General features: G+C 35.5%; 1 protein-coding gene across 1 annotated transcript in view; it reads right to left on the reverse strand.

The window, feature by feature from the left end:
- LOC106868073 (inverted formin-2) overlaps window positions 1-13,798 on the reverse strand; it is a 20,963-nt gene that overhangs the window by 4,312 nt on the left and 2,853 nt on the right. The window contains exons 2-15 of the mRNA XM_052972564.1: window positions 10,514-10,906; window positions 9,217-9,332; window positions 8,606-8,765; window positions 7,775-7,848; window positions 6,598-6,699; window positions 5,795-5,880; window positions 4,484-4,806; window positions 3,985-4,097; window positions 3,294-3,452; window positions 2,793-3,050; window positions 1,742-1,923; window positions 1,519-1,639; window positions 917-1,105; window positions 143-218 (exon numbers count right to left, since the gene is read on the reverse strand). Coding sequence (XP_052828524.1) covers window positions 143-218; window positions 917-1,105; window positions 1,519-1,639; window positions 1,742-1,923; window positions 2,793-3,050; window positions 3,294-3,452; window positions 3,985-4,097; window positions 4,484-4,806; window positions 5,795-5,880; window positions 6,598-6,699; window positions 7,775-7,848; window positions 8,606-8,765; window positions 9,217-9,332; window positions 10,514-10,850 — 2,296 coding nt within the window. The 5' untranslated portion in view covers window positions 10,851-10,906. The remainder of the gene's footprint in view (window positions 1-142; window positions 219-916; window positions 1,106-1,518; window positions 1,640-1,741; window positions 1,924-2,792; window positions 3,051-3,293; window positions 3,453-3,984; window positions 4,098-4,483; window positions 4,807-5,794; window positions 5,881-6,597; window positions 6,700-7,774; window positions 7,849-8,605; window positions 8,766-9,216; window positions 9,333-10,513; window positions 10,907-13,798) is intronic.

A 13,798-nucleotide genomic window follows, 5' to 3' on the forward strand; every position in this document is an offset into this window, starting at 1 on the left:
ATTTTATATAGAGCTGTTGTTATATTTATGATGTAGGTGTGGACTCTTCAAACTGAAATGAAACCAACACACACAAGGAGAGCAATAGCTGTGAATAAATACTGATATGATGTACAGGATACTCTTTATAGACCTGACAAACTCTCCAGTGCTGGTGGCACAATAAACTGCATCCAGTCTCTGCCATAGAATAGTCGGTGATATGAAGGGCAGCCAATCTACCTCTGACACAACAGAAAATATTGGTTTCAAATTTTGACACAAGGCCAGCAATTTTGTGGGGAGGAGGCAAGTTGATTACATTGACCCCAGTGCTCAACTGGTCCTTATTTTATCAACCCCAAGAGGATGAAAGGCCAAGTCAACCTCAGAACATAAAGACAGACAAAATGTCACAAAGTATCTTGTCTGGCATGCTAATGATTCTGCCAGCTCACCACCTTTGCAATGGGAAATATTGACAGTTTTTTTCCTATGCTGTACGTCAGATGGTGAAGGAGAACAACAAATAGCAGAATGCTGTCACACCTGTCCAACCCTTGGCAACAGAGAAAAGTGAATATTAAACGAAGATCAATGCGGATAAATATGTTATAAAAGAAGAATTGCATTAGAAATCAGAACCCAAGTTGGCCCTGAATGAGTGGATCTATGATCAAAAGCTCTCCACACATGACAATCCCTGTACTACGTTAGCTTATGTGGCCTTCCTTCCCTTTTAAGATGGTACAGGTGTAATCTTAAGGAGATGTGACTATTATTTCTACAACATGAAATGATCACACAGCTCCAGGAGTCAATCAGAATAAATGACAAAGAAAGTTTCACTGAATTGTCAGTTAAATTAAACCCTGAACACCATCTGATGGTATCAAGAGAAATAAGTCAACTTACTCTACCAAATTCATTGAAGAACCAGAAAATTGCTACCATTACTTACTGTACGACATTTCTTTACTGCTTCATAGAATTCATGGAGATCTTGGAAGCACTTCTGAAGGCTGAAATCATCGACGTTTTCACAGAAGTAACCAGCTACCTTATGAGCCAATGTTCGTAAAAGTCTCAACCGTGTTTGGAGTTCACCAAATAATAATTTCACATCCTGAAAAATATTCAGGAATTTTTTTTTCTTTTTGATTGAAAAAACATTTTTAGATCAACATAATTAATAGTGGAAAGACAGTGTGTAGCTAAACTGTTTGTTATACAAAACTAATTATAATAATAATTACTTGCTTAGGAATAAAGTTAGATTTAATGAGAGGAGGAAGGACAGGACTGATGACCCTTTTTCAGTGTCTGCTGAGGATGGTGGCAGGAAAGAAGTCAGTTAGTTTGGTCCAAATGCTTGCTCTACTAAAGATACCCAAGTGTCAGATGGTGGTGCTAAATTTGGCTGACAAATTAAATGACTTAAAGCAAAACAGCTCCTTGGACAAACGTCCACACAATTTCCATCTACCAAATTTCACTCAGCGACAAGAAAAAAAATTCAATGAAACCTCAAAACCTCACCTTGATAAAAATACTAAATAAATTGTTCACTTCCTGGTCAGCTTGACTGAGTTCTTTCAGAAACTGCTTTAAACTGTTACTCAATGCCGTTACTTCATTTCGCGTCTCATCCAAACAACATCTTTACAGGAAAATAAAAATAAAAACATTGGTTGCAATTATTCATTTTTATGGAAATGAAAACAGTTTGATTTTGAAGTAGAAAAAGAAAAAGATTGCTTACGCTGCAGCTTTCTCCAGAATGTCTGCATCAGCAGTGAACATGAGAACCTGTTCATCGTTTTCTTCAGCCAATTCCACTAAATGATGAAGTAAGTTGAAATAGCTGAATTCGGTAGCTTTTATTTTGGACACTTCAAGCAGACTTGATAACTTGAAACCATACGCACAGCCATAACAGCTTTCCTATAAACCAGAGAACATATAGAAATATGCATCACACATATATAATAGATAAACATACATATACATACACACAGAGGTGAGGTGTACAAATTTACCCTGTAAACCATATATGTGAGTCGGGGGTCGGATTAATGTTGGATTTTATGTTCAGTTATGATAAAATCAATTTTGCATAAATCTAAAGGGCTTACTCCACAAATATATCCGACAAGTCAAGTGAGACCAGCCCATTTATGAATACCCCTCATTCATTGGACAATAAACCTTGCTTGTGAAGACCTATTGAGGCAAGTGAAATCAAAATTCCTGACATGGCTGACGACAATACCGCCTGACTAGCACTCGTACCAGTAAAAGCACATCCGAGCATGATCGTTGCCAGGACTACAGATTGGCTCCCGTGCTGGTGACACATGAAAAGCACCATTTGAGCATGATCGTTGCTAGCGTCGCCTTACCAGCACATGTGCCGGTGACATGTGAAAAACATTTGAGCATGGTCATTGCCAGTGCTGTCAGACTGGCTCCCGTGCAGGTAGCACATAAAAACACCTTTTGAGCATGATCGTTGCCAGAATCGCCTGACTGGCCCTTGTGTTGGTGGCACGTAAAAAGCACCCACTACACTCTCGGAGTGGTTGGCGTTAAGGGCATCCAGCTGTAGAAACTTTGCCAGACTAGATTGGAGCCTGGTACAGCCTTCTGGCTCACCAGTCCTCAGTCAAACCGTCCAACCCATGCCAGCATGGAAAGCGGACGTTAAACAATGATGATGATGACACATATATGTATTCAGAAAATAGAGAAATCAGAAATAGAAAATAAGGAATAAACAAAATATAAAAAGAAAAAATTTGGAAATTATTTACCTGGTTAAGGTAATTACCAGCTCCCAAAATTAAATGAAGGAAATCTCTCAAGCCTGCATCTTCTAAGACAGTTTTGCAGGCATCTACCATGCTACGAATACTGGTTCGCAGTTTGACAAATTTGATAAGGAATTCTGATTGAAGGAAATGACCTCTCAGTATCAAATGGAAATCGTTGACATCAGATAATTCAACAAGGAACTGTTCAGTTGGGTGAAGAAGCAATCTTTCACCTTGGTAAGAACGAAGTGCTGCCACCTACAGGAAATACAGTTTAGAATATTTTAAGAACACTGTTTTTTTTTATCTTTGGTCGACTAATACTTACGATTGTTCTAAATGATTATTTTAATAGAGTAAAATAACTCATTAAGCACAAGACATGGGATTCTAAAAGCAAAAATATATTTGAGAGCCAATGCTGTTGATAGAAGAATTAGGAAGTTAAGCATAAGTTTTCTCTAAAGTTTTAATTTAAAGAATACGTTATTTCATACTCACTTCTTCTTTAGTTGGAAGAATCTTGATAAGACTCGACAGAGTGGTCTGAGGTATGCTAGCAACATTGTTCTCTTGTAAAGCTCTGACTAAATCCTCAGCATCATATTCACTTCGTGTAAGAAACAGTGTGACATTCATCAAAGTCTGCATTCCGACCAGCTGCCTCGACGAAGATTGATAAAAGAAGAAATGAAGAGATAAATGGGAAACATTTAACAACAAAAACAAATTGTGTAACTCAAGTGGACACATTAAAGGACTCCAGAAATATTTCTGAGTGGATTATTGAATAACAATTGGTGAACAAGTGTGTGATTGATTATTAGTTTCTAATGGATCATCACTGGCTTAATGCATTTCTGATAAGAATGACAAGGGGAGTATCTGTAAGTTGGCACAGAACAAATATCACAATGGACTTTATATCAAATGTACCAATCTTTATAGATGTGCATCAGCAAAATGTAAACACACAACTACACACTAACACACATCTGCATACATGACAGGCATCCGCACCAAACTCTACATGTATGGTATCAATCAGCATACCATTATGAGAGGCAACACTGGCACCAAATACCAGACAGTGAGATCAAAGAGAGAACAATGTTGTTGCAAAACTTCTAAACCTCACAGATTCACCTGCACTTTATAACGTAATGGAGAGATTTAGTTTAGTCTTACTTACATGGGTATTTTCAACAGGAATATTAGAATAAAACAGGTCTTCCATTTTACTAAAATTTGGTATAATTGGTAGAAAGTCATTACTGGATCTCCAGATGCAATTATCTGATTTCTCTGTAAAAAAGAAAAAGAAAAAAAAATCAATAATAAATTATAATATTTGTATAAACCATAGGAAGGTCATGTAGCCATAGAAACCATGCCAAATCAGACTGGAGTCTGGGACAGACCTTCAGCTTACCAGTGCTAGACAAACTATCAAATCCATACCAGCATGGACAATGGACGTTAAATGATGATGATGATGACTTTAGAAATTTATATAATAGTCTAAATCCTCAACTGGATGAAGTATATTACTTAAGTATGATAGAGAGGCCAGGAGCCAAGTGTCTTTACTGAAGAAGTGAATACATAGAGAAGCCAAAGTGCAAGGTGAATATGAAAGAAAACAGGAAGAAAATGGGTGGGTAAGTTAGTAAGAAATAATAATTTTGTACCGATTTCTTTTGGTGTTATTTTCGACCAATGGATTTTCTTCAATTTCTTTGATGGTGTGAAACACATCCATAATAAAAGTTTGTCACAATTAGTGTCAAACAGATTCTTTTCAGTTCCAAATGGGTATTTAATTACAGGGGCAGCATTTCCTTCTTGACTATCACTGCTTCCTTCACAAAGAGAATTAATAAAATTATCTTCCTTCAGAATGTCAAGATCTTTGTCGTACACTTTCTTACACTTCTGACCGTCTGTCCAGACTGGTTTCTCTCCCGATTGAATTTTGGGAATAAGGTTTTCAATCAGCTGCCATTTCTCTGAACTAAAGACAACAAAATAATAATAATTAATAAAGATATTTTAATGAACAAAAGGTTTACCTATAAATAACTTCTAAAGAAAAACAAGAAACTAAAAGTATTTATTTAGAAAAAACCTTTTGTGAGGGGTGGGGGGAGGGCAGGCAGTACCCATGATTTTTTACATGGTTCCCAGGATTGGCTTTGGTGGGAGGTTGAGAAGGAGGTATCCTTAAACTGGAAACCTGCCTCAAATGCTTGCAACAAAATGGGGTCCACTAAAGGAACCTCCAAGGTGCCTGGTGGTGATGGTGTTAACCTGACAATGGTGTCTACGACTGATGGAAAGTAGTTCTTTGTGGATATTTATCAAAACTGCCATTCTTTTACTTGTTACAGTCCTAACAGTGTGGCTAAACTGCAGCACTTCTTTCAAGAATCTATTTGGTTACATAAACACCTTGGTACATCACTAATATTACCAACTTTAGCATGTAAATAAATATTAGCTAATACTCAAGATATTTTGTCCAAGACAATACCAATTCTAACAGCCACCCAAGAGAATAAACAACATTTAACCTAAGATGGAATAATTCTAAACCATTAACAGCTCATCTTACAGAAATGGAAGGAAATGGTTTGTGGTTATCTCCCTTCAATGACACGAAATATATAAATGCAAACCAGAGGGAGTCTGGTTCTCTGCATTCTGGGTTCAAATTCTGTCATGGCTTACTTTGGCGGTAGACTTCATCTCCAGCCCAGTTTAACATTACCATTTCCTAACTCTTTGGTGCCTCCAGCAGAGTTCATTTCATCTCCTAACTATTTAGTACCTCTAGCAAGAATTCATTCTGTTGCAAGTATTCAGACCAGGTCTCCCTTCCTCTCACCAATCTCAGGGACCCAGAAGGGAGCAATGGGCAGGGCCCTTCATTCTAATTGAGCAATAAATAAAAGAATATTCAATGAATTAACACATGGGGCAAAGTAAAAAATTTTCTTTACTTTTCTTCGTTTTCACTGTTGTATTCAAGGGAGAGTAAATCTTGTAAAATGTGCAGAAACGATACATATTTCGGTGTTCCCAGAGTCTGGAAAATGAAAACAAACATCAGAGAAAGTATTTAATTTCTTCAATATATCATTCAGCAATGAAGCTAACAAACTAAATTCATTACTTCAGTAACATTAAAAGAGTTAATGAGCAGAGAGAGAGAGAGTGTGTGTATGTGCATGTGTGTTTCCATTTGTGCTTCTCTGAAAACCACTCAGATACAGAGAATGGTAATGTTACTTTTGTTTTTTTCTTTTCAATAGGCAATGCTGCTGGTTTTGTGCCTTCAAGGGCATGGTATAGGAATTCCCTTGCTTGAAAAACAAGAGTAAGTGACAGGAAGGGCATCCATCTGTAAAACAATTCCTTGATATATTCATCTAAACCATACAAATGACACTAGAGAGTGCCTTTGGCACAATCACCAATATTAACAACGATAGCATTAAATCATAATTTCTAACAGGGGCACAAGGCCACAAATTGTGGGGTAGTGGAGGGGAGTGGTTGATTAAAACAATCCTGGAAGTTGATCTCAGTAAGATTTGAGCCAGAACATAAAACAGCCATTAACCACAGAATTTCATCAGTTATTTTATGGTCTCAGTCAATCCATATATTTTGCCATTTTAAAGAAATTTACCCATGATATCAACTAGTCAAGTTGGAAAATATTTAATACAACAGATAATATATTCTGATATTGTTGAATCTGGAGATATCAGGCTTTATATATATGAGGAATTCACACTACCTTTTCAATAATAGAATCCAATAATGCTGAAGGGCTTTGGTAATCCATCTCAAATTTGGTCTGCATGTCTTCTTCATCTTTGTGCTTTTGAGAATAAAATGCCTGCAAGGAGAAGAAAAGCAAAACCTCAACATCATCATCACCATAATCACTCTCAGCACATTTCAAATCCGTTTTCTGCTAAATGGAATTGGTTAAAAGGGGTGGGGGTACATTACAGCCTTCCTTTCTCCTGGCTGGACACTTTTACTCTTCACAAATATTTCTGACAGAAAGAGTTAAGAATATATTTTTTTTTTTACAGCACTAAAACAACTTTCCACATGTTATTTAATTTAGCCATTGTACATTGGAACAAAAATATTTTTTTTAATAAACTGTTAAAACTTGAAATTTCTATTATAACATATTTTGGCTACAGTTCAAAACGATTTTCACAAGTTTCTGGTCGTGTTGATTAAACTTTCAGCGGCAGAACATAAAGTTTCAGAAATCTAGTTATTTGTTGAAATTCTTATTTCCCAAAAGAGTAAGTTTAATTAATCTACATTCTTATTTAAAGATATAGTGTTTTGAAGTGGATGGACAAAGGTGAAATAATTTAATTAACTAAAATAGTTCTGTTAGTAACTAAAGAAACTAGTGGGATATCAGAAATTAAAGTTGGGAAAATATGAACACTAATAACATAGTAATGTCAAAATTTGAAGCCTCATTCGAACTCCAAACCAATATTTGTGCCTTCACACTGAAGATATTATTGCTAGGCAAATGTCACAAACTGATAGAGGAGAAAGAAGAAACCATTCTAATTAACACCTGTACACACCTGGTATCTATTTTAACCACTATCTCCTGATACAAGAAAATCTAAAAATGACAAACTGACAAGAGAGCCTTAATGAAGTCATTCAACCTTCTAGAAATAGCAGCCAACTCTCAAATCACCCACTCATATTAAGAAATTGAAAGACACGTTGGAAAATTTAATCCCTGGTAGCATGATCACAGCCTGATTAAAGATCCGCTGGATCAGGAATGGCCGGGAGCTAAACAACAACAAAAATATGGTATACACACACACACCAGATGAAACAATTTGCACAAGAATATAAAAATGGCTTCAAATTTAATATACTAATGGTCTTGAAAATGTAAAAAATGAGAAATATTTTACCTCTATTTGAATTTGAAAGTCTTTATCGAATTCTTCAGCATGTAGAACACTGAGAGTATCCAAAAGTCCAAGACCTAAATAAAATGGAATTATATCATAATGCTTAAATCAGTAAACACACCTGAAACATCATTCCATTAAAATAACTATGTATTTAATATCTATAGTGTATATACAAATGTAGAATGGTGCCAGCTGTGTAATATTTGGTCTCAGAGAAATTTGTTCTAAGAGAGATTTTGTGCATTAAAAACACAAAGTTCATTGAGAATGTCATCATCAGCAAATTGCAAGACACCACTGCTTCAACTTGCTTTAGTTTCCACAGTGGTGAATACTTCCAAACATTCCGATCATATCCTGAGATCTTCACATTCCAGTGTAGAAATCAGCAACCAAGACAATCACTGATTTGTGTGGTGCCTGTGAAATGTTGTTGTTGTTCCACCCTTCGTAGTGTCCAGCTGATTGTCATCATTAGTTTTATTTGGATCTGTTGCACAATCAACTTTAGGTGTCTTTATTCTGTTGTCACATATTCAAACATCTGCAACAATTTCCCTTCTCAATACTACACTCAAACTGCTGTTATACAACCTCTAGACGAAGTCTGTTCTTTAGAAGTAAGGAATACCCCCCACCCTTGACCAGCGGTAAAATTTAGACTCCAAATTAAAAAAACCACCTGATGACAAAATCTTTAAAAATAAAATAAAAATTCAAGCCCAAACAATAATTTATATCAAAGACATGTTAACACGAAGAAACAAATGGAAAGTGCTGGATAAAGAATAAAGTTCTTGAATGATGTAAATATTTAATTGAACTTACTAATAAACTCATTACGGATCTTGTTCCTTCCTTGCAAACTTAAATTACCATTAATTATACAATTAATGGCAGTCAGGATTGTACATTTGTAAGCAACTGTCTCAGTTTGAGTTATTTCTGTGACTAAAATACTAAAACGGTGAGCTTGATCAGTCTCTTTCTGAAATGGATAACAAAATACATGTTCATTTATGACAAAATACATGTTCATTTATGACAAAGTACATGTTCATTTATGACAAAATACATGTTCATTTATGACAAAGTACATGTTCATTTATGACACAATATATTTTAATTCATGATGAAAGATGTGCTAATTTAGTTTTTATCTAAGTAATAAATCTAACATTAATCCTCATCTTAATCATCAATTTAACTGTCATTCCATTTAAGTTGTCTGAGCTTTTATATTTAATATATTTTCATGTAAACCTAATGTCTAAAATTTATTCTCATCTAAATCTATAGCCTAACATGCATTTTCATCTAAATCTTTAGTCTAATATTCATTGTCATCCAAATCCTTAATTGAACACATAATTTCTAAGCGTAACCTTCATTCTGATCTAGGTCCTTCTTCAATGAAGCAGAAACAGAGAAAACCTTACTTTGTAATAATTCAAAGCTTCAAGAACAGCATAATAACTCTGTGGGCTGAACATACAGAGAACCGATAAGATTTCAAATAATTCTTTCTTCGTCATGCTGTGGTTGGTGTTTAAAGCTGCAACAAAAGACAACAAGATAATCGTTACATTTTCACAAAACCTGATAAACTTTGAAATAAGAAAAACTTTACATTATTTACATCTAATGGATATTTGTCCTCATCTTGTCTGTTGTTTCAGTAGATTTCCATCAAATGTAAATAATGTAAATAATTCCTCATCTCTTAAATGGAGAACTGTAAGAATAACTGCTTTCCAAATCTATAAAACTATTTAAAAAAAGACTTGCTTTAACAATTTATGTAAGTCTCCCTAATTATTGCAAAGTTTTAATTGTGTGGTTGGTGTTAAGAAGGGCATCCAGCCATAGAAATCATGCTAAACCAGACTGGAACCTGGTACAGCTCTCCCGCTTACCAGTTTTCAATCAAACCGTCCAACCCATGCCAGCAAGGAAAGCAGATGCTAGCGTGAAACCACTAAAACGTCTTGGAAACTGATGAGAAAATCAGCGGTGAATGTTCCTTGTTTCATGATTTTGTCTTCCTTGTCTGTCTGTTAAGTTTCTGCCCAGTTTTCATCTATTTTTCCTTTCTTTGTCGAACATTTTAAATATATATCATCATCATTTAACGTCCGTGCTGATTACATTGACAAAATGTAACAGTTATTCGTTAATATCAACTGGAACAGCTTCTTATAGTGTTAAAGAATTTACTGAATTAAGGACTGAATCATTTTCTATAAATATACAGTGAGAGAGAGAGAATCAAACATATATAAACAAACTGGGTGTCTCATAATAATGGGACACGTTTTGGGTGCAGATAACTAGGATTGCAACAATGGCAAAAGTGAAGAGCCACAATTTTTAAATTACAAATTAAAGGGGCCCTGTCACTATAAGACACTCTGTGTATGTATATATATATGTAAGAGTGTGTGTGTGTAAATATAAAAGTAAATATACACATGATTGCTTTGTATGTGTGTATTTGAGATTCAGTCTTAATTGTTTTTGGAATTAAATTTCCCCTTTGCCCAGTAGATTTCACTCTGTAAGGATTTGAAATACATTTTTGGTTAGCACCAACCTACATTTCTATGGCAAGCCCTGTCCAACAGATGTTTTGGCTGATCATTTTAATTGTGGCCATGGCGCCTTCCTCCTTCTTTAACAAGGAAAAATGATAAAACAAAAATAAGAAAGATAAAAGATATTCAGATAGAGACAAACCTGAGGTCAGTTTTTTCAGGCCATTTGGAAGTTCCAATATATGCATCATGCCAACATCGGTGCTCAATACTGTAGTAATACAGTTAAGACAATCAAACTGTAATATGGCATCAGAAAAGTTAGAAGGGCCCTGAATGGTCATTGCACAGAGACTATCCAGAAGACAGGTGAGGCCACCATTTTCTAAGAAATCCAACAGCCAAGAACTGGTGGCATTTTCAATGTTTGATTTGAGGGTGTAGAGGGAATTCATGGAAGGCGTACAAGCCAGGGCAATGCATTCTTCAACTGTTTTTTGAACATTAACAACAAACACATCATAAATTGATGCATCCATGATTGGTAAATTGCTTATCAGGAACGGTCCAGACTAGAGTAATATGGAGATGATCACTGAAAGAAAGAGAAGTAAGTAAGATTTGTGAAACCTGCAGAGACAATGGTAATTGTTAGACATTGTAAGAATGGGGAAGAGGTGAAAGAATTTTAGCACAAATTTCAACATACAAAACTCAAGTGGAACAAGCAATGGATTTCTTTCAGTTATCTAAATCTACTGACACACCTTTGATCAGCCCAGGGCTAAAGTAAGACACTTGCTCAAGGTTCAGTCCCCTAAAACCATCTAACCACACAGCCATGGCTGCACCTATGTAACATAGGCTGAGATTATCCAAGCAATTAGTTGGCAAAAACTCCCTCTAGAAATATTTGAAATCTAAAATAAACAAGAAAAGGAGGTAACACTAATAGAATTTAATTGAAATGTTTAGACAATATAAACAAGAGATTGCTCTGTTTTGTTTTTATTATCTGGATCAGAGAGAGAGAGAGTGCAAATGAGAGGAGTCAACGGTCGCAAACGGTTAAAAAGAAAAAAAAAACAACAAAAACCAAAGATATTTTGAATCAGTAAATCAGAAATGTTTGCACGATTTACTCCAATTTACAAATGTGACATCAAAAAACTGATAACATAATTGTTGTCAGCAGCAAGAACAGTAGGCAGTTATTTATGTAAGATGATATGATAAGGTTTACATAAAGACACCTAGTCTCTTAACCATCACCAATGTTACCACCAGCAGCAGCACTACCACCACCGCCGCTGCTGCTGCCACCATCACCACTATCAGCAGCAGTGGCTAAACAACTGCCAAATGTGGCTTCCCAGCTGTTCATTGGTTGGTTGGCTAATGGCTGCTTTGAAATTTCAAATATCTTTTTTTTTTTTTGAACTGTTAGAATAAAAGACAGCAGCAGCAGCAACAGGGGGAGGACTGAGCACAAGGGTCGCATGGAGTTTGATGTAGAAACATTGGGGGAGGGGGGTTAATGCAGTTGATCTTTGTCGGGCCCCTTAATACTTCCTGCAAATTCCCGTCTCTGCTCATTGGATAAATTCTTACAGTTTTGAGTTTCTTATTAGAAGTCTCTTGAGAAAATCAGAATTATTGAGTTTGTTAAAATTATTATGAAGAATAATTAAGTTAATATGAGTATTGAGTACTTCCTTAATTTATCAAGCTGCAATATGTTTAGACATTATACACATACACACAACTATGAGTGTATATATGTAAGTATATATATATATATATATATATATATATATATATATATATAGATAGATAGATATATAGGGTGACAGTACTACGCACTGACCAGTTCATATATGCTTGAGACACATTCAAACCCACAAGATAACCATTCACTGTAATTTGTATTGGAGAAAACCTCGGTGTAGACAAATAGGTGTAAATACACCAAATATGTTTACCTCGGGCCCTAACCAGACTGTGGGATGCATGCATTTCGGAGTGGTTACAAAAACAAGAAGGGAATAGCGTGTCTCCCTAAAAGATTATTAGTGCTGTAGATGGAAACTCTTTTGTTAAACCATCTGTGCTTTGCTGAATGGTCAGATATGATGGTGAGGGCTTTGACAATCTCATCAAGGGTACCAGAGTTAAACTGGTTTTGGAACATAACCTTTCTGTTAACACAAATGCTTTTGAAGAAATCCAGATACAATTGATGCCATTAAAAGCAAGGACCTGCCTTTGAGGAAGCAGTTTTGGTTCCATTTTAGATTGGGATCAATGTGAAGTGAAATTCTATTAAGGGCCATAAAGTTGTAAATTTCTGAGGTTAGAGATGAGATTGTAAGCTTTTCTGGTCACTTCTATCAAGCTGAATAATAGGCCATATCAGATGTTATATTTTGGAGACTTCTGTACCATATTCAAGACCACTCAAATACTTTTGTGTTATTGCCAAAACATACTGCAACACATTTTATCCAGCATTAACAATTCTGTCACTCTATTCCTGTCATGGCTGTAATATATATATATAAATATAAATAATATATAAATATATGCATATACACATACATATATGGACATGCCTACATATATATATATATATATATATATGTATAAATACATGCATATATGGGTACAAGACATAAAAAAAAAAAAAAAAAATGAGAAACGAAAACTTAAAAAACAAAAACATAGAAAACGAACATTTTTTCGAACAACGCAAAAAACAAACAGAGAAAAGAGGCCTGCAACAATAAGAACATTCCCTTCATCAGTTGTCCCCCGTTTTATCTACTCCATCATTTAACATCTGTTGTCCCATGGATTGAACAGTTTGACTGGGCTGGCATACTGGAAGGCTGCACCAGGCTCAAGTCTGATTTAGCATGGTTTTCTATGGCTTGAGAGTGTAATGGGTACTTCTACCAGTACAGGTGCCATTTGTGTGACACCAGTATCTGCCATGACTGCTATTTTGCTCAGCTTGATGGGTCTTCTTCTCAAGTATGACATAATGCCAAAGGTCTGTCATTGCTCCGTGAGGCCCAACACTCGAAAGGAACTCAGCCACCTTGCCCATCCAAGTGTACAGTACTATATAGTCATTATTGCCGATCTTACCAATCAGTTTTGTACTAGGGGGTTCAATGGAGTGTTAGGCAACTATCCCATTATGTAACCCTGCGCTCTTCAGAGTAGCCGCTATGGAATGAAATATGGCAACTGCTCTGTGTGTGTGTGTGTGTATATATATATATATATATATATATATATATATAACAAATAATAAATGAGTATATGCATATATACGTACAGGTATGTGCATACCTACGTCTACCTGTATATATAGGTGCATATCTGGGTACAGGACATTGCAAACAAAACATAGACAAGAAAATAATAATAACCAGAGTACAGAAAACACACAAGCCACATAGAGAACATTTTCCTTCATCAG

The sequence above is a fragment of the Octopus bimaculoides genome, chromosome 13 (genome assembly GCF_001194135.2).
Source record: "Octopus bimaculoides isolate UCB-OBI-ISO-001 chromosome 13, ASM119413v2, whole genome shotgun sequence".
Lineage (NCBI taxonomy): Eukaryota > Metazoa > Mollusca > Cephalopoda > Octopoda > Octopodidae > Octopus > Octopus bimaculoides.